This window comes from Anolis sagrei, chromosome 1 (assembly GCF_037176765.1).
Source record: "Anolis sagrei isolate rAnoSag1 chromosome 1, rAnoSag1.mat, whole genome shotgun sequence".
NCBI lineage: Eukaryota > Metazoa > Chordata > Lepidosauria > Squamata > Dactyloidae > Anolis > Anolis sagrei.
Window position 1 is genome coordinate 339,690,287 of NC_090021.1, and position 18,215 is coordinate 339,708,501.

The 18,215-nt window shown below is 43.8% G+C and overlaps 1 protein-coding gene across 1 annotated transcript in view; it reads right to left on the reverse strand.

Annotated features, from left to right (window-relative positions):
- Positions 1-18,215, reverse strand: part of ABHD12B (abhydrolase domain containing 12B) — a 73,579-nt gene that overhangs the window by 31,128 nt on the left and 24,236 nt on the right. Inside the window, exons 3-6 of the mRNA XM_067463123.1 lie at positions 15,778-15,880; positions 14,854-14,973; positions 8,524-8,554; positions 3,374-3,419 (exon numbers count right to left, since the gene is read on the reverse strand). Of these exons, the coding sequence (XP_067319224.1) occupies positions 3,374-3,419; positions 8,524-8,554; positions 14,854-14,973; positions 15,778-15,880 (300 nt within the window). The remainder of the gene's footprint in view (positions 1-3,373; positions 3,420-8,523; positions 8,555-14,853; positions 14,974-15,777; positions 15,881-18,215) is intronic.

The window sequence follows — 18,215 nt, forward strand, 5'->3', positions numbered from 1 at the left end:
TTTACCCACAAGCAGAAAGAAATTACATATATTAGAAACCAACATGCTCTCATTTTTTTTCGAGATCACCAGATTGGGCCACAGCAATGTGTGGCAGGGGACGGCTAGTATCTATATAAAGAAAAATGTAATGTTCGTTTGTGGGATTAACAGAACTCAAAAACCACTGGACGAATTGACACCAAATTTGGACACAAGACATGTATTGGGCCAAGAAGTGACCATCACTCATAAAACCACTGAAAACACAGCAGAAGAGACTTTAAAATCTAAAAAAAAAAATGCTACATGCGCAAAAACAACTCCCCCAGCAAGCAAAACACACAATAGCATATCTACACTTTCTTGTGGACTACAGCTCCCAGCATCCCCTAGACCAGGCCCTTTAGGAGAGGGGGATGATCCAAATGCACTGCTTCCAAGCTGCAAGCCTTCTTCTCATTGGATTTCTTTGAGAGCATCCCAATACCGGCATATTTCCAATTTCCTATTCTTGGACTGCAACTCCCAGCAATCCTCCAGATAGATAGATTAGATAGAGATAGATAGATAGATAGATAGATAGATAGATAGATAGATAGATAGATGGAATCAGGAGAACTCCTAGGAGTTGCAGTCCAAGAATAGGCAGAGAAGGAAGAAAGGGGAGAAAGGGGAAGGGAAAGAAAAGTGTAATGTTCGTTTGTGGGATTAACCTAACTCAAAAACCACTGGACGAATTGACACCAAATTTGGACACAAGACACATATCGGGCCAAAAAGTGACCATCACTCATAAAACCACTGAAAAACACAGCAGATAGGACTTTAAAATCCAAAAAACAAAAAGACGCTACAGCACATGCACAAAAACAACTCCCCCGGCAAGCAAAACACATAATAGCGTATCCACACTCTCTTCCAGACTACAGCTCCCAGCATCCCCTAGACCAGGCCTTTTAGGAGAGGAGGATGATCCAAATGCACTGCTTCCAAGATGCACGTTTTCTTCTCCTTGGATTTCTTTGAGAGCATCCCAATCCCTGCATATTTCCAATTTCCTATTCCTGGACTGCAACTCCCAGCAATCCTCCAGATAGATAGATTAGATAGAGATAGGTAGGTAGGTAGGTAGGTAGGTAGGTAGATAGATAGATAGATAGATAGATAGATAGACAGACAGATGATAGATAGATAGATAGATAGATAGATAGATAGATAGATAGACAGATGATAGATAGATAGATAGATAGATAGATAGATAGATAGATAGATGGATCAGGAGAACTGCTGGGAGTTGCAGTCCAAGAATAGGTAGAGAAGGAAGAAAGGGGAGAAAGAGAAAGGGAAAGAAAAGGGGGGAAGGGAAGGAAGAGGAAAAGAACAAAGGAACGAGAGAAGGAAAGGGAAAAAAGGGAAGGAAGGAAGGAAGGAAGGAAGGAAGGAAGGAAGGAAGGAAGGAAGGAAGGAAGGAAGGGAAGGGAAGGGAAGGGAAGGGAAGGGAAGGGAAGGGAAGGGAAGGGAAGGGAAGGGAAGGGAAGGGAAGGGAAGGGAAGGGAAGGGAAGGGAAGGGAAGGAAGGAAAGGAAGGAAAGGAAAGGAAAGAAGGAAGAAAGAAAGAAAGAAAGAAAGAAAGAAAGAAAGAAAGAAAGAAAGAAAGAAAGGAGGAGAGAAAGAGGGAGGGAAGGTTGGCCACAGCAACGCATGGCTGGTACAGCTAGTCTATATAAATAAAAATGTAATGTACGTTTGTGGGATTAACATAACTCAAAAACCACTGGACGAATTGACACCAAATTTGGACACAATAACACCTCTCAGGCCAATGAGTGACCATCACTCATAAAACCACCGAAAAACACAGCAGAAGAGACTTAAAAAGACAAAAATTACATTACAGTGCATGAGCAAAACCACATATATATACACAAACATACATATATACACTAGGCTTGGGCAATCCATGGTTCTAAATGGTTCTAAAGTACTTACAAAACTAAAGTTCTGGTGGTGAAAATTTCAGAACTCTAACAAAACTTTCATTTTTAATTATTATGTCATTATTGGTGATTTTAATGACAGAACCAATTAGGAACTGCCATTTATTATGAAATTCTGAGAGTTTTGTTAGAGTTCTGAAATTTTCACCACCAGAACTTTAGTTTTGTAAGTATTTATTTATTATTTATTTATTTGCTTCATTTTTATACCGCATTTTTCAGCCTCAATCGGCGACTCAATGCGGTTTACAGTGCAATTTATATAACAATGACAGATTAAAACACAACATACACAACAGACAATACAAGACGAACAACGTGGTCATCAACGCCTCAGTAAAATCAGATTCCGTTCTCATAATCCTTCAACCGTTCCTTGTTCATTTATACCGTCTTCATGAGTTCAGTTGCCTTGTTGACCGAACGCCTGTTCATAGAGCCACGTCTTGACCCTCCTCCGGAACTCCAGCAACGAAGGGGCCTGCCTGATGTCTACGAGTAGGGCATTCCATAGCCGAGGGGCCACCACCGAGAAGGCCCTGTCTCTCGTCCCCACCAGCCGCGCCTGCGACGCAGGCGGGACCGAGAGCAGGGCCTCCCCGGACGATCTTAACATCCTCGTCGGTTCATAGGTGGAGATGCGTTCGGAGAGGTAAGCAGGGCCAGAACCGTTTAGGGCTTTATAGGCTAAAGCCAGCACCTTGAATTGTGCCCGGTAGCAAATTGGTAGCCAGTGGAGCTGGCTCAACAGAGGAGTGGTGTGCTCCCTGAGAGCCGCTCCCGTTAGTAACCTGGCTGCCGAACGCTGGACCATCTGAAGCTTCCGGGCAGTCTTCAAGGGCAGCCCCACGTAGAGCGCGTTGCAGTAATCAATCCGGGATGTAACCAGAGCGTGGACTACCGTGGCCAGATCTGACTTCCCAAGGTATGGGCGCAACTGGCGCACAAGTTTGAGTTGTGCAAATGCTCCCCTAGACACTGCCGAAACTTGGGGTTCCAAGCTTAGCGAAGAGTCCAGGATCACACCCAAGCTGCGAACCTGCGTCTTCAGGGGGAGTGTACTTTAGAACCATTTAGAACCATGGATTGCCCAAGCCTAAATACACATATACACAAATATATACACACGCATCTATGCATATATACATACACAAAACACATATACACAGCAACACCCAGCAGAGGACGGCTAGTTCCCAATAAGAATGGCTAATAGTTCACCTTCTAGACCAGTTTTGGGCAAACTTTGGCCCGCCAGGTGTTTTGGACTACAACTCCCACAATTCCTAACAGCCGGTTGGCTGTTAGGAATTGTGGGAGTTGAAGTCCAAAACACCTGGAGGGCCCAAGTTTGCCCATGCCTGTCCTAGCCTTTATTTGTCCAGCCCCACTTACCTCTGTAGTCAACAGCCAGCACATGGAAGTCATTATCACTCATGACCTGTTGAAGAAGGCAGTTTGGGTTAGAGTCCTTTCAAAGAGGAAATACTATTTGTATTTAAAGGTGACCAAAAAAGCAAGTGCAATGCAACTTCCCAGCCGATATTAAACTTCCCATTTGGAATAATAATAATAATAATAATAATAATACTTTATTTATACCCTGCCACCATCTCCCCAAGGGGACTCGGGGCGGCTGACATGAGGCCAAGCCCAACAACACATCAATAAAAACAAAACAGCAAGCAAATAAGACAATACAATTAATATACCGTATATACTCGAGTATAAGCCGACCCGAATGTAAGCCGCTGCACCTAATTTTACTACAAAAAACTGGGAAAACGTATTGACTCGAGTATAAGCTGAGGGTAGGAAAGGCAGCAGCTATTGGTAAATTCCAAAATAAAAATAGACATAATACAGGGTTAGTCAAAATTCATAGGCCAATAAGCCATTCAATTGAATGGCTTATTGGCCTATGCGTTTTGACTAACCCTGTACAATTACATTAATTGAGGCCTCAGTAGGTTAAATGTTTTGAATCTATATAAATAAAAATGTAAATTTTGTTAGTTGGGATTAACAGAACTAAAAAAACCACTGGACGAATTGACATCAAATTTGGACACAACCCAATGTATGTCCTTCACTCAAAAAAGATTGATTTTGTCATTTGGGAGTTGTAGTTGCTGGGATTTGTAGTTCACCTACAATCAAAGAGCATTCTGAACCCCATCAACAATAGAATTGAACCAAACTTGGCACACAGTTCTGGGCACACAGTTTGGTGAGCAGTGTCCTTTGGTTTTGGAGTTGTAGTTCACCTACATCCAGAGAGCACTGTGGACTCAAACAATGATGGATCTCGACCAAACTCTACATGAATACTCAGTATGCCCAAATGTGAACATTGGTGGAGTTTGGGGGAAATAGAATCCTGACATTTGGGAGTTGTAGTTACTGAGATTTATAGTTCACCTACAATGAAAGAGCATTCTGAACCCCACCAAGGATGGAATTGAACCAAACTTGGCACACAGTTCTTGGTGGGCAGTGTCCTTTGGTTTTGGAGTTGTAGTTCACCTACATTCAGAGAGCACTGTGGACTCAAACAATGATGGATCTGGACCAAACTCTACATGAATACTCAATATGCCCAAATGTGAACATTGGTGGAGTTTGGGGGAAATAGAATCCTGACATTTGGGAGTTGTAGTTGCTGGGATTTATAGTTCACCTACAATCAAAGAGCATTCTGAACCCCACCAAGGATGGAATTGAACTATACTTGGCACACAGTTCTCCCATGACCAACAGAAAATACTGGAAGGGTTTGGTGGGCAGTATCCTTTGGTTTGGGAGTTGTAGTTCACCTACATCCAGGGAGCACTGTGGACTCAAACAATGATGGATCTGGACCAAACTTGGCACAAATACTCAATATGCCCAAATGTGAACATTGGTGGAGTTTGGGGAAAATCGAATACTGACATTTGGGAGTTGTAGTTGCTGGGATTTATAGTTCACCTACAATCAAAGAGAATTCTGAACCCCACCAAGGATGGAATTGAACTATACTTGGCACACAGTTCTCCCATGACCAACAGAAAATACTGGAAGGGTTTGGTGGGCAGTGTCCTTTGGTTTGGGAGTTGTAGTTCACCTACATCCAGAGAGCACTGGGGACTCAAACAATGATGGATCTGGACCAAACTCTACACAAATACTCAGTATGCCCAAATGTGAACATTGGTGGAGTTTGGGGGAAATAGAATCCTGACATTTGGGAGTTGTAGTTACTGAGATTTATAGTTCACCTACAATGAAAGAGCATTCTGAACCCCACCAAGGATGGAATTGAACCAAACTTGGCACACAGTTCTTGGTGGGCAGTGTCCTTTGGTTTTGGAGTTGTAGTTCACCTACATTCAGAGAGCACTGTGGACTCAAACAATGATGGATCTGGACCAAACTCTACATGAATACTCAATATGCCCAAATGTGAACATTGGTGGAGTTTGGGGGAAATAGAATCCTGACATTTGGGAGTTGTAGTTGCTGGGATTTATAGTTCACCTACAATCAAAGAGCATTCTGAACCCCACCAAGGATGGAATTGAACTATACTTGGCACACAGTTCTCCCATGACCAACAGAAAATACTGGAAGGGTTTGGTGGGCAGTATCCTTTGGTTTGGGAGTTGTAGTTCACCTACATCCAGGGAGCACTGTGGACTCAAACAATGATGGATCTGGACCAAACTTGGCACAAATACTCAATATGCCCAAATGTGAACATTGGTGGAGTTTGGGGAAAATCGAATACTGACATTTGGGAGTTGTAGTTGCTGGGATTTATAGTTCACCTACAATCAAAGAGAATTCTGAACCCCACCAAGGATGGAATTGAACTATACTTGGCACACAGTTCTCCCATGACCAACAGAAAATACTGGAAGGGTTTGGTGGGCAGTGTCCTTTGGTTTGGAGTTGTAGTTCACCTACATCCAGAGAGCACTGTGGACTCAAACAATGATGGATCTGGACCAAACTCTACATGAATACTCAATATTCCCAAATGTGAACATTGGTGGAGTTTGGGGGAAATAGAATCCTGACATTTGGGAGTTGTAGTTGCTGGGATTTATAGTTCACCTACAATCAAAGAGCATTCTGAACCCCACCAACAATGGAATTGAACCAAACTTGGCACACAGTTCTCCCATGACCAACAGAAAATACTGGAAGGGTTTGGTGGGCAGTGTCCTTTGGTTTGGGAGTTGTAGTTCACCTACATCCAGAGAGCACTGGGGACTCAAACAATGATGGATCTGGACCAAACTCTACACAAATACTCAGTATGCCCAAATGTGAACATTGGTGGAGTTTGGGGAAAATAGAATCCTGACATTTGGGAGTTGTAGTTGCTGGGATTTATAGTTCACCTACAATCAAAGAGCATTCTGAACCCCACCAAGGATGGAATTGAACCAAACTTGGTACACAGTTCTTGGCACACAGTTTGGTGGGCAGTGTCCTTTGGTTTTGGAGTTGTAGTTCACCTACATTCAGAGTGCACTGTGGACTCAAACAATGATGGATCTGGACCAAACTCTACACAAATACTCAGTATGCCCAAATGTGAACATTGGTGGAGTTTGGGGAAAATAGAATCCTGACATTTGGGAGTTGTAGTTGCTGGGATTTATAGTTCACCTACAATCACAGAGCATTCTGAACCCCACCAAGGATGGAATTGAACTAAACTTGGCACACAGTTCTCCCATGACCAACAGAAAATACTGGAAGGGTTTGGTGGGCAGTGTCCTTTGGTTTGGAGTTGTAGTTCACCTACATCCAGAGAGCACTGTGGACTCAAACAATGATGGATCTGGACCAAACTCTACACAAATACTCAGTATGCCCAAATGTGAACATTGGTGGAGTTTGGGGAAAATAGAATCCTGACATTTGGGAGTTGTAGTTGCTGGGATTTATAGTTCACCTACAATCAAAGAGCATTCTGAACCCCACCAAGGATGGAATTGAACCAAACTTGGCACACAGTTCTTGGCACACAGTTTGGTGGGCAGTGTCCTTTGGTTTTGGAGTTGTAGTTCACCTACATTCAGAGAGCACTGTGGACTCAAACAATGATGGATCTGGACCAAACTCTACAAGAATACTCAATATGCCCTAATGTGAACATTGGTGGAGTTTGGGGGAAATAGAATCCTGACATTTGGGAGTTGTAGTTGCTGGGATTTATAGTTCACCTACAATCACAGAGCATTCTGAACCCCACCAAGGATGGAATTGAACTAAACTTGGCACACAGTTCTCCCATGACCAACAGAAAATACTGGAAGGGTTTGGTGGGCAGTGTCCTTTGGTTTGGAGTTGTAGTTCACCTACATCCAGAGAGCACTGTGGACTCAAACAATGATGGATCTGGACCAAACTCTACACAAATACTCAGTATGCCCAAATGTGAACATTGGTGGAGTTTGGGGAAAATAGAATCCTGACATTTGGGAGTTGTAGTTGCTGGGATTTATAGTTCACCTACAATCAAAGAGCATTCTGAACCCCACCAAGGATGGAATTGAACCAAACTTGGCACACAGTTCTTGGCACACAGTTTGGTGGGCAGTGTCCTTTGGTTTTGGAGTTGTAGTTCACCTACATTCAGAGAGCACTGTGGACTCAAACAATGATGGATCTGGACCAAACTCTACAAGAATACTCAATATGCCCTAATGTGAACATTGGTGGAGTTTGGGGGAAATAGAATCCTGACATTTGGGAGTTGTAGTTGCTGGGATTTATAGTTCACCTACAATCACAGAGCATTCTGAACCCCACCAAGGATGGAATTGAACTAAACTTGGCACACAGTTCTCCCATGACCAACAGAAAATACTGGAAGGGTTTGGTGGGCAGTGTCCTTTGGTTTGGGAGTTGTAGTTCACCTACATCCAGAGACCACTGTGGACTCAAGCACTGATGGATCTGGACCAAACTCTACACAAATACTCAGTATGCCCAAATGTGAACATTGGTGGAGTTTGGGGGAAATAGAATCCTGACATTTGGGAGTTGTAGTTGCTGGGATTTATAGTTCACCTACAATAACAGATCATTCTGAACCCCATCATTGATAGAATTGGGCCAAACCTCCCACACAGAACCCCCATGACCACCAGAGTGGGCCACAGCCACGCGTGGCAGGGGAACAGCTGATATTTACATAAAACTATAATTTAAGATAAGACTGTGGAACTCTGATTAAACCATTGTTCTAAACTTCTTCAATGTAAATAAGCTTGCATATCCTTCCAATAAAATAGAGTAAAATAATAAATGTAATAATACTACTAATAATAGAGTAAAATAATGGAAATGTAATAATAACAGTAATAATAGAGTAAAATAATAAATATAATAAAAACAATAATAAAGTAGAATGATCAATGTAACAACAACAACAACAACAACAACAATACATTTATTATACAACAATATATTTATTATGTATTTCTAACAGGATAAAATAATAAATAACCTTGACTCGAGTATAAGCCGAGCGGGACAACACCTACCTTTGTGAAAAGGACTCTGTGGCTTGTTGCTCTGCAAAAGGAATTCAGAGATGAGCCGGATTAGCAGTTGCACTACAGAACGGAAGTGGTATTGCATTGAGAAAAACTGATGCTGAATACATGGGACACGTTCCCAGGCTCCTAGGATTCCCTAGCATTGGAGCACAACAGTTTGCAGTACTGTGGGGCAGCTAGTTAGAAGCCAGCCTGGGTGGGAGTAAGCTCCCAACCATTTGTCTAGCTTGCTGTCGACCTTTGCAGCCTGAAAGATAATTGCATCCGTCAAGTAGGAAATTTAAGTAGGAGTCATCTGCATTAAATCATTACTAACCAAGAGCTCATGAGTTCAAAACTAGCCTGGGTTAGAGTGAGCTCCCGACCATTAATAGTCTAGCTCACAACCATTAATAGTCTAGCTTGCTGTTGACCTCTGCAGTCTGAAAGACAGTTGCATCTGTCAAGTAGGAAATTTAGGTAGGAATCAGCTGCATTAAATCACTACAGACCAAGAGGTCATGAGTTCGAAACCAGCCCAGGTCAGAGTGAGCTCCTGACCATTAATAGTCTAGCTCACAACCATTAATAGTCTAGCTTGCTGTTGGCCTCTGCAGTCTGAAAGACAGTTGCATCTGTCAAGTAGGAAATTTAGGTAGGAGTCATCTGCATTAAATCACTACAGACCAAGAGGTCATGAGTTCGAAAGCAGCCTGGGTTAGAGTGTGCTCCCGACCATTAATAGTCTAGCTTGCTGTTGACCTCTGCAGTCTGAAAGACAGTTGCATCTGTCAAGTAGGAAATTTAGGTAGGAGTCAGCTGCATTAAATCACTACAGACCAAGAGGTCATGAGTTCGAAACCAGCCTGGGTCAGAGTGAGCTCCCGACCATTAATAGTCTAGCTTGCTGTTGACCTCTGCAGTCTGAAAGACAGTTGCATCTGTCAAGTAGGAAATTTAGGTAGGAGTCAGCTGCATTAAATCACTACAGACCAAGAGGTCATGAGTTTGAAACCAGCCTGGGTCAGAGTGAGCTCCTGACCATTAATAGTCTAGCTTGCTGTTGGCCTCTGCAGTCTGAAAGACAGTTGCATCTGTCAAGTAGGAAATGTAGGTAGGAGTCGTCTGCATTAAATCACTACTGACCAAGAGCTCATGAGTTCGAAACCAGCCCGGGTCGGAGTGAACTCCCGACCATTAATAGTCTAGCTTGCTGTTGACCTCTGCAGTCTGAAAGACAGTTGCATCTGTCAAGTAGGAATTTTAGGTAGGAGTCATCTGCATTAAATCACTACAGACCAAGAGGTCACGAGTTCGAAACCAGACTGGGTCAGAGTGAGCTCCCAACCATTAATAGTCTAGCTTGCTGTTGACCTCTGCAGTCTGAAAGACAGTTGCATCTGTCAAGTAGGAAATTTAGGTAGGAGTCAGCTGCATTAAATCACTACAGACCAAGAGGTCATGAGTTCGAAACCAGCCTGGGTCAGAGTGAGCTCCTGACCATTAATAGTCTAGCTCCCGACCATTAATAGTCTAGCTTGCTATTGGCCTCTGCAGTCTGAAAGACAGTTGCATCTGTCAAGTAGGAAATTTAGGTAGGAGTCAGCTGCATTAAATCACTACAGACCAAGAGGTCATGAGTTCGAAACCAGCCTGGGTCACAGTGAGCTCCTGACCATTAATAGTCTAGCTCCCAACCATTAATAGTCTAGCTTGCTGTTGGCCTCTGCAGTCTGAAAGACAGTTGCATCTGTCAAGTAGGAAATTTAGGTAGGAGTCAGCTGCATTAAATCACTACAGACCAAGAGGTCATGAGTTCGAAACCAGCCTGGGTCAGAGTGAGCTCCTGACCATTAATAGTCTAGCTCACAACCATTAATAGTCTAGCTTGCTGTTGGCCTCTGCAGTCTGAAAGACAGTTGCATCTGTCAAGTAGGAAATTTAGGTAGGAGTCAGCTGCATTAAATCACTACAGACCAAGAGGTCATGAGTTCGAAACCAGCCTGGGTCACAGTGAGCTCCTGACCATTAATAGTCTAGCTCCCAACCATTAATAGTCTAGCTTGCTGTTGGCCTCTGCAGTCTGAAAGACAGTTGCATCTGTCAAGTAGGAAATTTAGGTAGGAGTCAGCTGCATTAAATCACTACAGACCAAGAGGTCATGAGTTTGAAACCAGCCTGGGTCAGAGTGAGCTCCCAACCATTAATAGTCTAGCTCACAACCATTAATAGTCTAGCTTGCTGTTGACCTCTGCAGTCTGAAAGACAGTTGCATCTGTCAAGTAGGAAATTTAGGTAGGAGTCAGCTGCATTAAATCACTACAGATTAAGAGGTCATGAGTTTGAAACCAGCCCGGGTCAGAGTGAGCTCCTGACCATTAATAGTCTAGCTTGCTGTTGACCTCTGCAGTCTGAAAGACAGTTGCATCTGTCAAGTAGGAAATTTAGGTAGGAGTCAGTGGCATTAAATCACTACAGACCAAGAGGTCATGAGTTCGAAACCAGCCTGGGTCAGAGTGAGCTCCCGACCATTAATAGTCTAGCCTGCTGTTGACCTCTGCAATCTGAAAGACAGTTGTATCTGTCAAGTAGGAAATTTATGTAGGAGTCATCTACATTAAATCACTACAGACCAAGAGGTCATGAGTTCGAAACCAGCCTGGGTCAGAGTGAGCTCCCGACCATTAATAGTCTAGCTTGCTGTTGGCCTCTGCAGTCTGAAAGACAGTTGCATCTGTCAAGTAGGAAATTTAGGTAGGAGTCATCTGCATTAAATCACTACAGACCAAGAAGTCATGAGTTTGAAACCAGCCTGGGTCAGAGTGAGCTCCTAACCATTAATAGTCTAGCTTGCTGTTGACCTCTTCAGTCTGAAAGACAGTTGCATCTGTCAAATAGGAAATTTAGGTAGGAGTCATCTGCATTAAATCACTACAGACCAAGAGGTCATGAGTTCGAAACCAGCTTGGGTCAGAGTGAGCTCCTGACCATTAATAGTCTAGCTTGCTGTTGGCTTCTGCAGTCTGAAAGACAGTTGCATCTGTCAAGTAGGAAATTTAGGTACCGCTTTATGCAGGGAGGCTAATTTAACTAATTTATGACGCCATAAAAATCTCCAACAGCATGCAAAAGAATGAGGAAGTACTCAATCAGTGTCACAAGTGGACTGTGAAGCAACAGCTCCCCCTGTGGCCAGAATTGAGCATAGCCTCATGAAGCCGGAATGTTAAATTGCCTCTGTGTCTGTCTATATATGTTGTATGTCTATGGCACTGAATGTTTGCCATGTATATATGCATTGTAATCCGCCCTGAGACCCCTGCGGAATGAGAAGGGCGGAACAGAAATACTGTAAATAAATAAAATAAATAAAATAAAATGATTCTACAATGCAAGTGCACCTAAAGACGGAGAGAAAGGCCTGCCTCTGAGGAAACAAAGTTGGGACTTGTTAATGGCTCTTAATCCTTTTTGCAGCCAAATTTTGTTTATCCATTTTTAATCACTTTGGAAACTTTTAGTTCAATTATCTATAGTCTCTCAGAGTTATCCTTTCCTTGGCATTCGTTTTAATGAGGTCCTCCAATTGACACTTAACTCTGATCTTGTCCTCTGGAGTATTAGTGCTTCCTCCCAATTTGGTATCACCTGCAAACTTACTAAATAAGCCCTCTATTCTATCATCCAAGTCATGAGCATGATATGAGAGACATGTGGGAGGCCTCCCCGCAGGATTGCAACACATCCAGGCGTCCCCTGGGCAACGTATTTGTAGATGGCTGATTCTTTCACGCCAGAAGTGCCCAAAGTGATTTGCAGCAGGATGTCTACCACTGGAGAAATTACACTGTTTAACAGTCTCACACCACCTAACATCCGCTGGGAAGTAGCAGCCATTAATGAAAGGACCAAGGGAGTGACATCTCCGGCCCATCCTTTGTTTGGATATCAGCCAGCACGCCAACACCTTAAATCAAGGAATAGTTTTCTATGATCTACAGATATACTTGCAGGAACACCTCAGCAAGCAAGAGTCCAAAAGTGGCAGGTGAAAACCCGGAGAATCAATCCATGGCTGATACCAAATGAGAAACTTCCTCCTGGGCACACAGAAGACTGGGCGACTTGGAAGGCTGCGCTCTGGCACCACGAGATTATTATTATTATTATTAAACTTTATTTAGCATCTCCCGAAGGACTTAATGCGGCTTACAAAGGCCAAGGCCTCAACACAACAACAGCATAACAAAACAACTCAAAGCAAAATCAAAAACATAAAGCAATAACAACAAAACAATTACACCATAACACAGTAAAAACTAGGGCCGGGCCAAGTAATGGGTACAGAGTTAAAAAGTGCTAGGTGTGGCAGGTGGTATGTTGGATTTCAGGGCAAGTGCAATGTGCAGAAAATCTTAAAATTCTAATAAAGTGCTTCTGGGACATGATGCTGGAGTTTTCCTATTCCGGAAAGGCACATCGGAATAGCCAGGTCTTCAAGCTCTTCCTAAAGACTGCCAACGTGGGTGCTAGTCTGATGTCTTTGGGGATGGTGTTCCAAAGTCGGGGGGCAACCACAGAAAAGGCCCTGTCCCTCGTCCCCACCAAACGTGCCTGCGACGCAGGTGGGATCGCGAGCAGGGCTTCTCCGGATGAACGAAGGGAACGCGTGGGTTCATAGACAGAGATGTGGTCACGCAGGTAGGCAGGTCCCAAACCATTTAGGGCAGTGTTTCCCAACCTTCCTAATGTCGTGACCCCTTGATACAGTTCCTCATGTTGTGGTGACCCCCAACTACAACATTATTTTCGCTGTGACTTCATAACTGTAACTTTGCTCCTGTTATGAATCATAATGTAAATGTCTTATATGCAGGATGTATTTTCATTCACTGGGCCAAATTTGGCACAAATGTCCAATATGCCCAAATTTAATACTGGTGGGGTTGGGAGAGGGGCGATTGATTGTCATTTGAGAGTTGTAGTTGCTGGAATTTATAGTTCACCTACAATCAAAGAGTATTCTGAACTCCACCAAGAACAGAATTGAACCAAACGTGGCATACAGGACTCCCATGACCAACAGAAAACACTAGAAGGGTTTGGTGGGCATTGACCTTGAGTTTGGGAGTTGTAGTTCACCTACATCCCAAGAGCACTGTGGACTCAAACAATGTTGGATTTGAACCAAACATGGCACAAACACTCTATATGCCCAAATGCAAACACTGGTGGAGTTTGGGGAAAATAGACCTTGACAGTTGGGAGTTGTAGTCGTTGGGATTTATAGTTCACATAAAATCAAAGAGCATTCTGAACCCCATCAATGATAGAATTGGGCCAAACTTTCCACACAGAATCCCCATGACTAACAGAAAATACTGTGTTTTCTGATGGTCATTGGCGACCCCTCTGATACCCCCTCGCGACTCCTCCAGGGGTCCCAACCCCCAGGTTGAGAAACGCTGGTTTAGGGCTTTGTAGGTAAGCACCTGCACCTTGAATTGGGATCGGAAGGTAAACAGCAGTCAGTGGAGCTCCTTAAACAGGAGGGTTCACCTCTCTCTCTAAGGAGCACCAGTTAACATCCTGGCCGCTGCCCGTTGGACCAGTTGGAATTTCCGAACCGTTTTCAAGGGCAGCCCCACGTAGAACGCATTACAGTAGTCCAGTCTAGAGGTGACCAAGGCATGGACCACCCCGGCTAATGCAGATGCAGAGCCAACCTTAAGAAATGGGGCCACAAAGTGGAGTCCACGACATGCAAGTGTGGAGAAGAGCAAACCACCAACCACCTACTACAATGCAACCTGAGTACATGCACAATGGAGGACCTTCTTATAGCAACACCAGAGGCACACCAAGTGGCCAGATACTGGTCAAAGGACATTTAATAGAATGCCAGGTTTTTAAACATTATGTTTTTTAAATACATTACAACTGTACCCTTGGTTCGCTCCCGATACAATCAATAAATAAATCCAAGTCAATGATAAACATGTTGAATACCCCTGAATGGCCCAGGGTGGGACCTCACACTAGGTTGAAGCGGAGCTATTGGGAAGCAGCTCTTGAAGCCACACAAAGAACAAACAACACAATGGGTGCATCTACACGGGGCATGGGCAAACTTCGGCCCTCCCTCCAGGTATTTTGGACTTCAAATTTCACAATACCTAACAGCTGGTAAACTATTAGGAATTGTGGGAGTTGGAAGTCCAAAACACCTGGAGGGAGGGCCAACATTTGCCCATGCCTGACCTGAATAGTCTTCTCACAGGGTTGCTGTGAGTTTTCTGGGATCACAGTCTTCCAGGTTGCTGTGAGTCTTCTCACCTGTTGCCCCCATTGCCATGGAGATAGATAATGATGGGATTATCATCTGCGAGAGCCTCTTCATACCAAAGATGGCTTTTCCCTTCAGATTCCTTGCGCCTGTTGTCAGGCAAAGCGTGCCTAAGGGAAGAAGCAAAAGTATTCAGCTATATTTCCACTGATGATCAAAATGAGACATTGCGGTGAGTTTTCCAGGATGTATGACCATGCTCCAGAAGCATTCTCTCCTGATGTTTTGTCCACATCTGTGGCAAGCATCCTCAGGGGTTCTGAGGATGCATGCCATAGATGTGGGTGAAATGTCAGGAGAGAATGCTCCTGGAGCATGGCCATACAGCTCGGAAAACTCACAGGAACATGAAAGCCTTCGACAACAACATAAAAATCAGTTACAGTGATTAAGCATGAGGATAATGAAATCCTGAAGTTTGCATCAGGTGGATAAGGTAATAAAAGCATAAATGGAACATCACATCATGTAAGTGTATATAAGAACATCGAGAAAACCACACTGCTCTTTGTCCCAGGATCTGATTCCAGGTTTTCTGCTTTAAACTGGAATATATGAGTCTTCACTGCCAGATAATCCTGAGATAAACATAATAAAGGGGCAGTGTGTAAGGGCCCTTAGATTGTAGGGATCTGGGAGAAGTAATGGGGTGGGAATGATACAGGATGAAGACCAACAAAGCTGCTTTGTTATTTTGGCAGGACACGACCACCTGGGCATTGTTGTTGTTGTTGTTACACCAAAGGAAGGAATGCAGAAAGGTCTCTACAGAAACAAAAACAAAACAGTAAAGTAAAAAAAGCACTTTAAAGAAATAGGTAAATCCAATTAGGTAGGAAGATAAGCTGAAACAAAGTAGTCCAGGGAAATAGTCCATCAAAGTCCACGAAAAACAAAGGCAAAGGATAACTCACCAGATGCCGATGTTGATCCCAGGTTCAGAGGTGAGATAGAAGTTCCTGGTGTGGTTCAAATAGACTTCGGGCTTCTGGTAGTCCACCCAAAAGGGATAACTCACTGCAAAAGGAGCTCGGTTTCAGGTTTGTATTTTATTTTATTTACAGTATTTATATTCCGCCCTTCTCACCCTGCAGGGGACTCAGGGCGGATGACAATGCACATATATATGGCAAACATTCAATGCACACAACACACAACATATATAGGCAGACACTCAGAGGCTATTTAACATTCCAGCTTTTCATGAGGGTATTCTGGCCACCGGGGGAGCTGTCGCTTCAACATCCATTTGTGAGACTAATGAAGTACTTCCTCGTTCTTTGCATGCTTGCTGGAGATTTTTATGGCGTCGTAAATTAGTTAAGTTAATTAAATTAAGTTAGGTTAATTAATTAAGTAAATTAGTTAAGGAGCCCCCAGTGGCGCAGTGGGTTAAAGTGCTGAACTGCTGAGCTTGTTGACTGAAAGGTCACAAGTTCGATTCCGGCGTGAGCTTCCGCTGTCAGACCTAGCTTCTGCCAACCTAGCAGTTCAAAAACATGCAAATGTGAGTAGATCAATAGATACCGCTCCGGCGGGAAGGTAACAGCATTCCATGCAGTCATGCTGGCCACATGACCTTGGAGATGTCTAGGGACAATGCTGGCTCTTCGGCTTAGAAATGGAGATGAGCACCACACCCCAACGTCGGACACAACTGGACTTAATGTCAGAGGACAACCTTTACCTTTTTAAATTAGTTAAATTAGCCTCCCCACATAAGCGGTACCTAAATTTCCTACTTGACAGATGCAACTGTCTTTCGGGCTGCAAAGGTTGACAGCAAGCTACACAAATTGGTGGGAAGCTCACGTTTTTATCATCCTTCTAAAGGACAAGAGGGAGGGGGCTGACCTGATCTCATTAGGAAGGGAGTTCCATAGCCGAGGGGCAATTACTGAGAAGGCCCCGTCTCTCGTCCCCGCCAAACGCGCCTGTGATTGTGGTGCGACTCTGGGGGTCGGTGCTCGCCTCCATTTCTAAGCCAAAGAGCTGGTGTTGTCCGTAGACACCTCCAAGGTCATGTGGCTAGCATGACTGCATGGAGCGCCATTGCATGTTTTTGAACTGCTAGGTTTGCAGAAGCTGAGGCTAACAGTGGGAGCTCATGCCGCTCCTCGAATTAGAACCTTTGGATCAGTAAGTTCAGCAGCCCAGCAGTTTAACCCACTACTCCACCGGGGGCTCTTGGGATTTATAGTTCACTTACAATCAAAGAGCATTCTGAACCCCACCAACAATAGAAATCGGCCAAACTTCCCACACAGAACCCACAGGACCAACAGAAAATACTCTGTTTTTTTGATGGTCTTTGGTGACCCCTCTGACACCCCCTCTGACACCCCCCGGGGTCCCGACCCCCAGGTTGAGAAATGCTGTTGTAGAAGACCTTGTCAAGCTAAGACGCAACTGTTGGGGTTCAGCCTGAGTTTGAACTTGAACCTGATTCTCTGTTTGCTCCTCCTGATGCTAATGAAAGTATATTTACTGATGCTAATGGAAATGTACCTCTTGATGCCAATGCTCCTGAAATTAGTGAGGAAGAAACTTCTGTAGGTTTGAAAAATGCCAATGTTCCTGAAATTAGTGAGGAAGGAACTTCTGTAGATTTGGAAGATGAAAGTACCAGTGTTCATGAGAATGTCTCAGAGGGAAGCCATGACCTTTCACTCCCTTCTGCACCTGGAAACCTTAATGAGAACAGAAGGGGCCAGATCTGGCAAGACAGAAGTAAATCACTCAGCTTGCGAAGGTCTTCCCGATTAAGAGAAATACAAACAACGGCTTCAAAGCAGAGGGGCGGTTCACGGAACCAATTCTTCGGCTTTAAATGCCTTCTGCCGGGCTGACTTTCTCAGTTCAGGCATCGTTTCAGATTGATGAAGACCTTGGCAGTTCTCCCGGTTTCCCTGGCCATGGTCTTGAAAGATTTCTAGGATATCAAGCACTGTTAGTGGATTGCTAACAGGTTCCAGTATTTTACAGTGTGGCTTTGGGTTTTGTTTTGTCCATTTAAATTCATGTTTGCTGATTTTGCTGTGACTTTTGACTTTGCATTTTTCCTTTATCTTGTAACCATTTTTCTTCAATAAAAAAGGATTGTTTTTCACGGTCAAGTGTGGTGGATGGTTATCTTGGGGCCTCGTTCCCTGCTCTGGATTGCAACAGCAACTTGACATCTTGGAGTCCTTGTGGACAACAAGTTAAACATGAGCCAACAATGTGATGTGGCGGCAAAAAAAGCCAATGGGATTTTGGCCTGCATCAATAGGAGCCTAGTGTCTAGATCTAAGGAAGTAATGCTACCCCTCTATTCTGTTTTGGTTAGACCACATCTGGAATATTGTGTCCA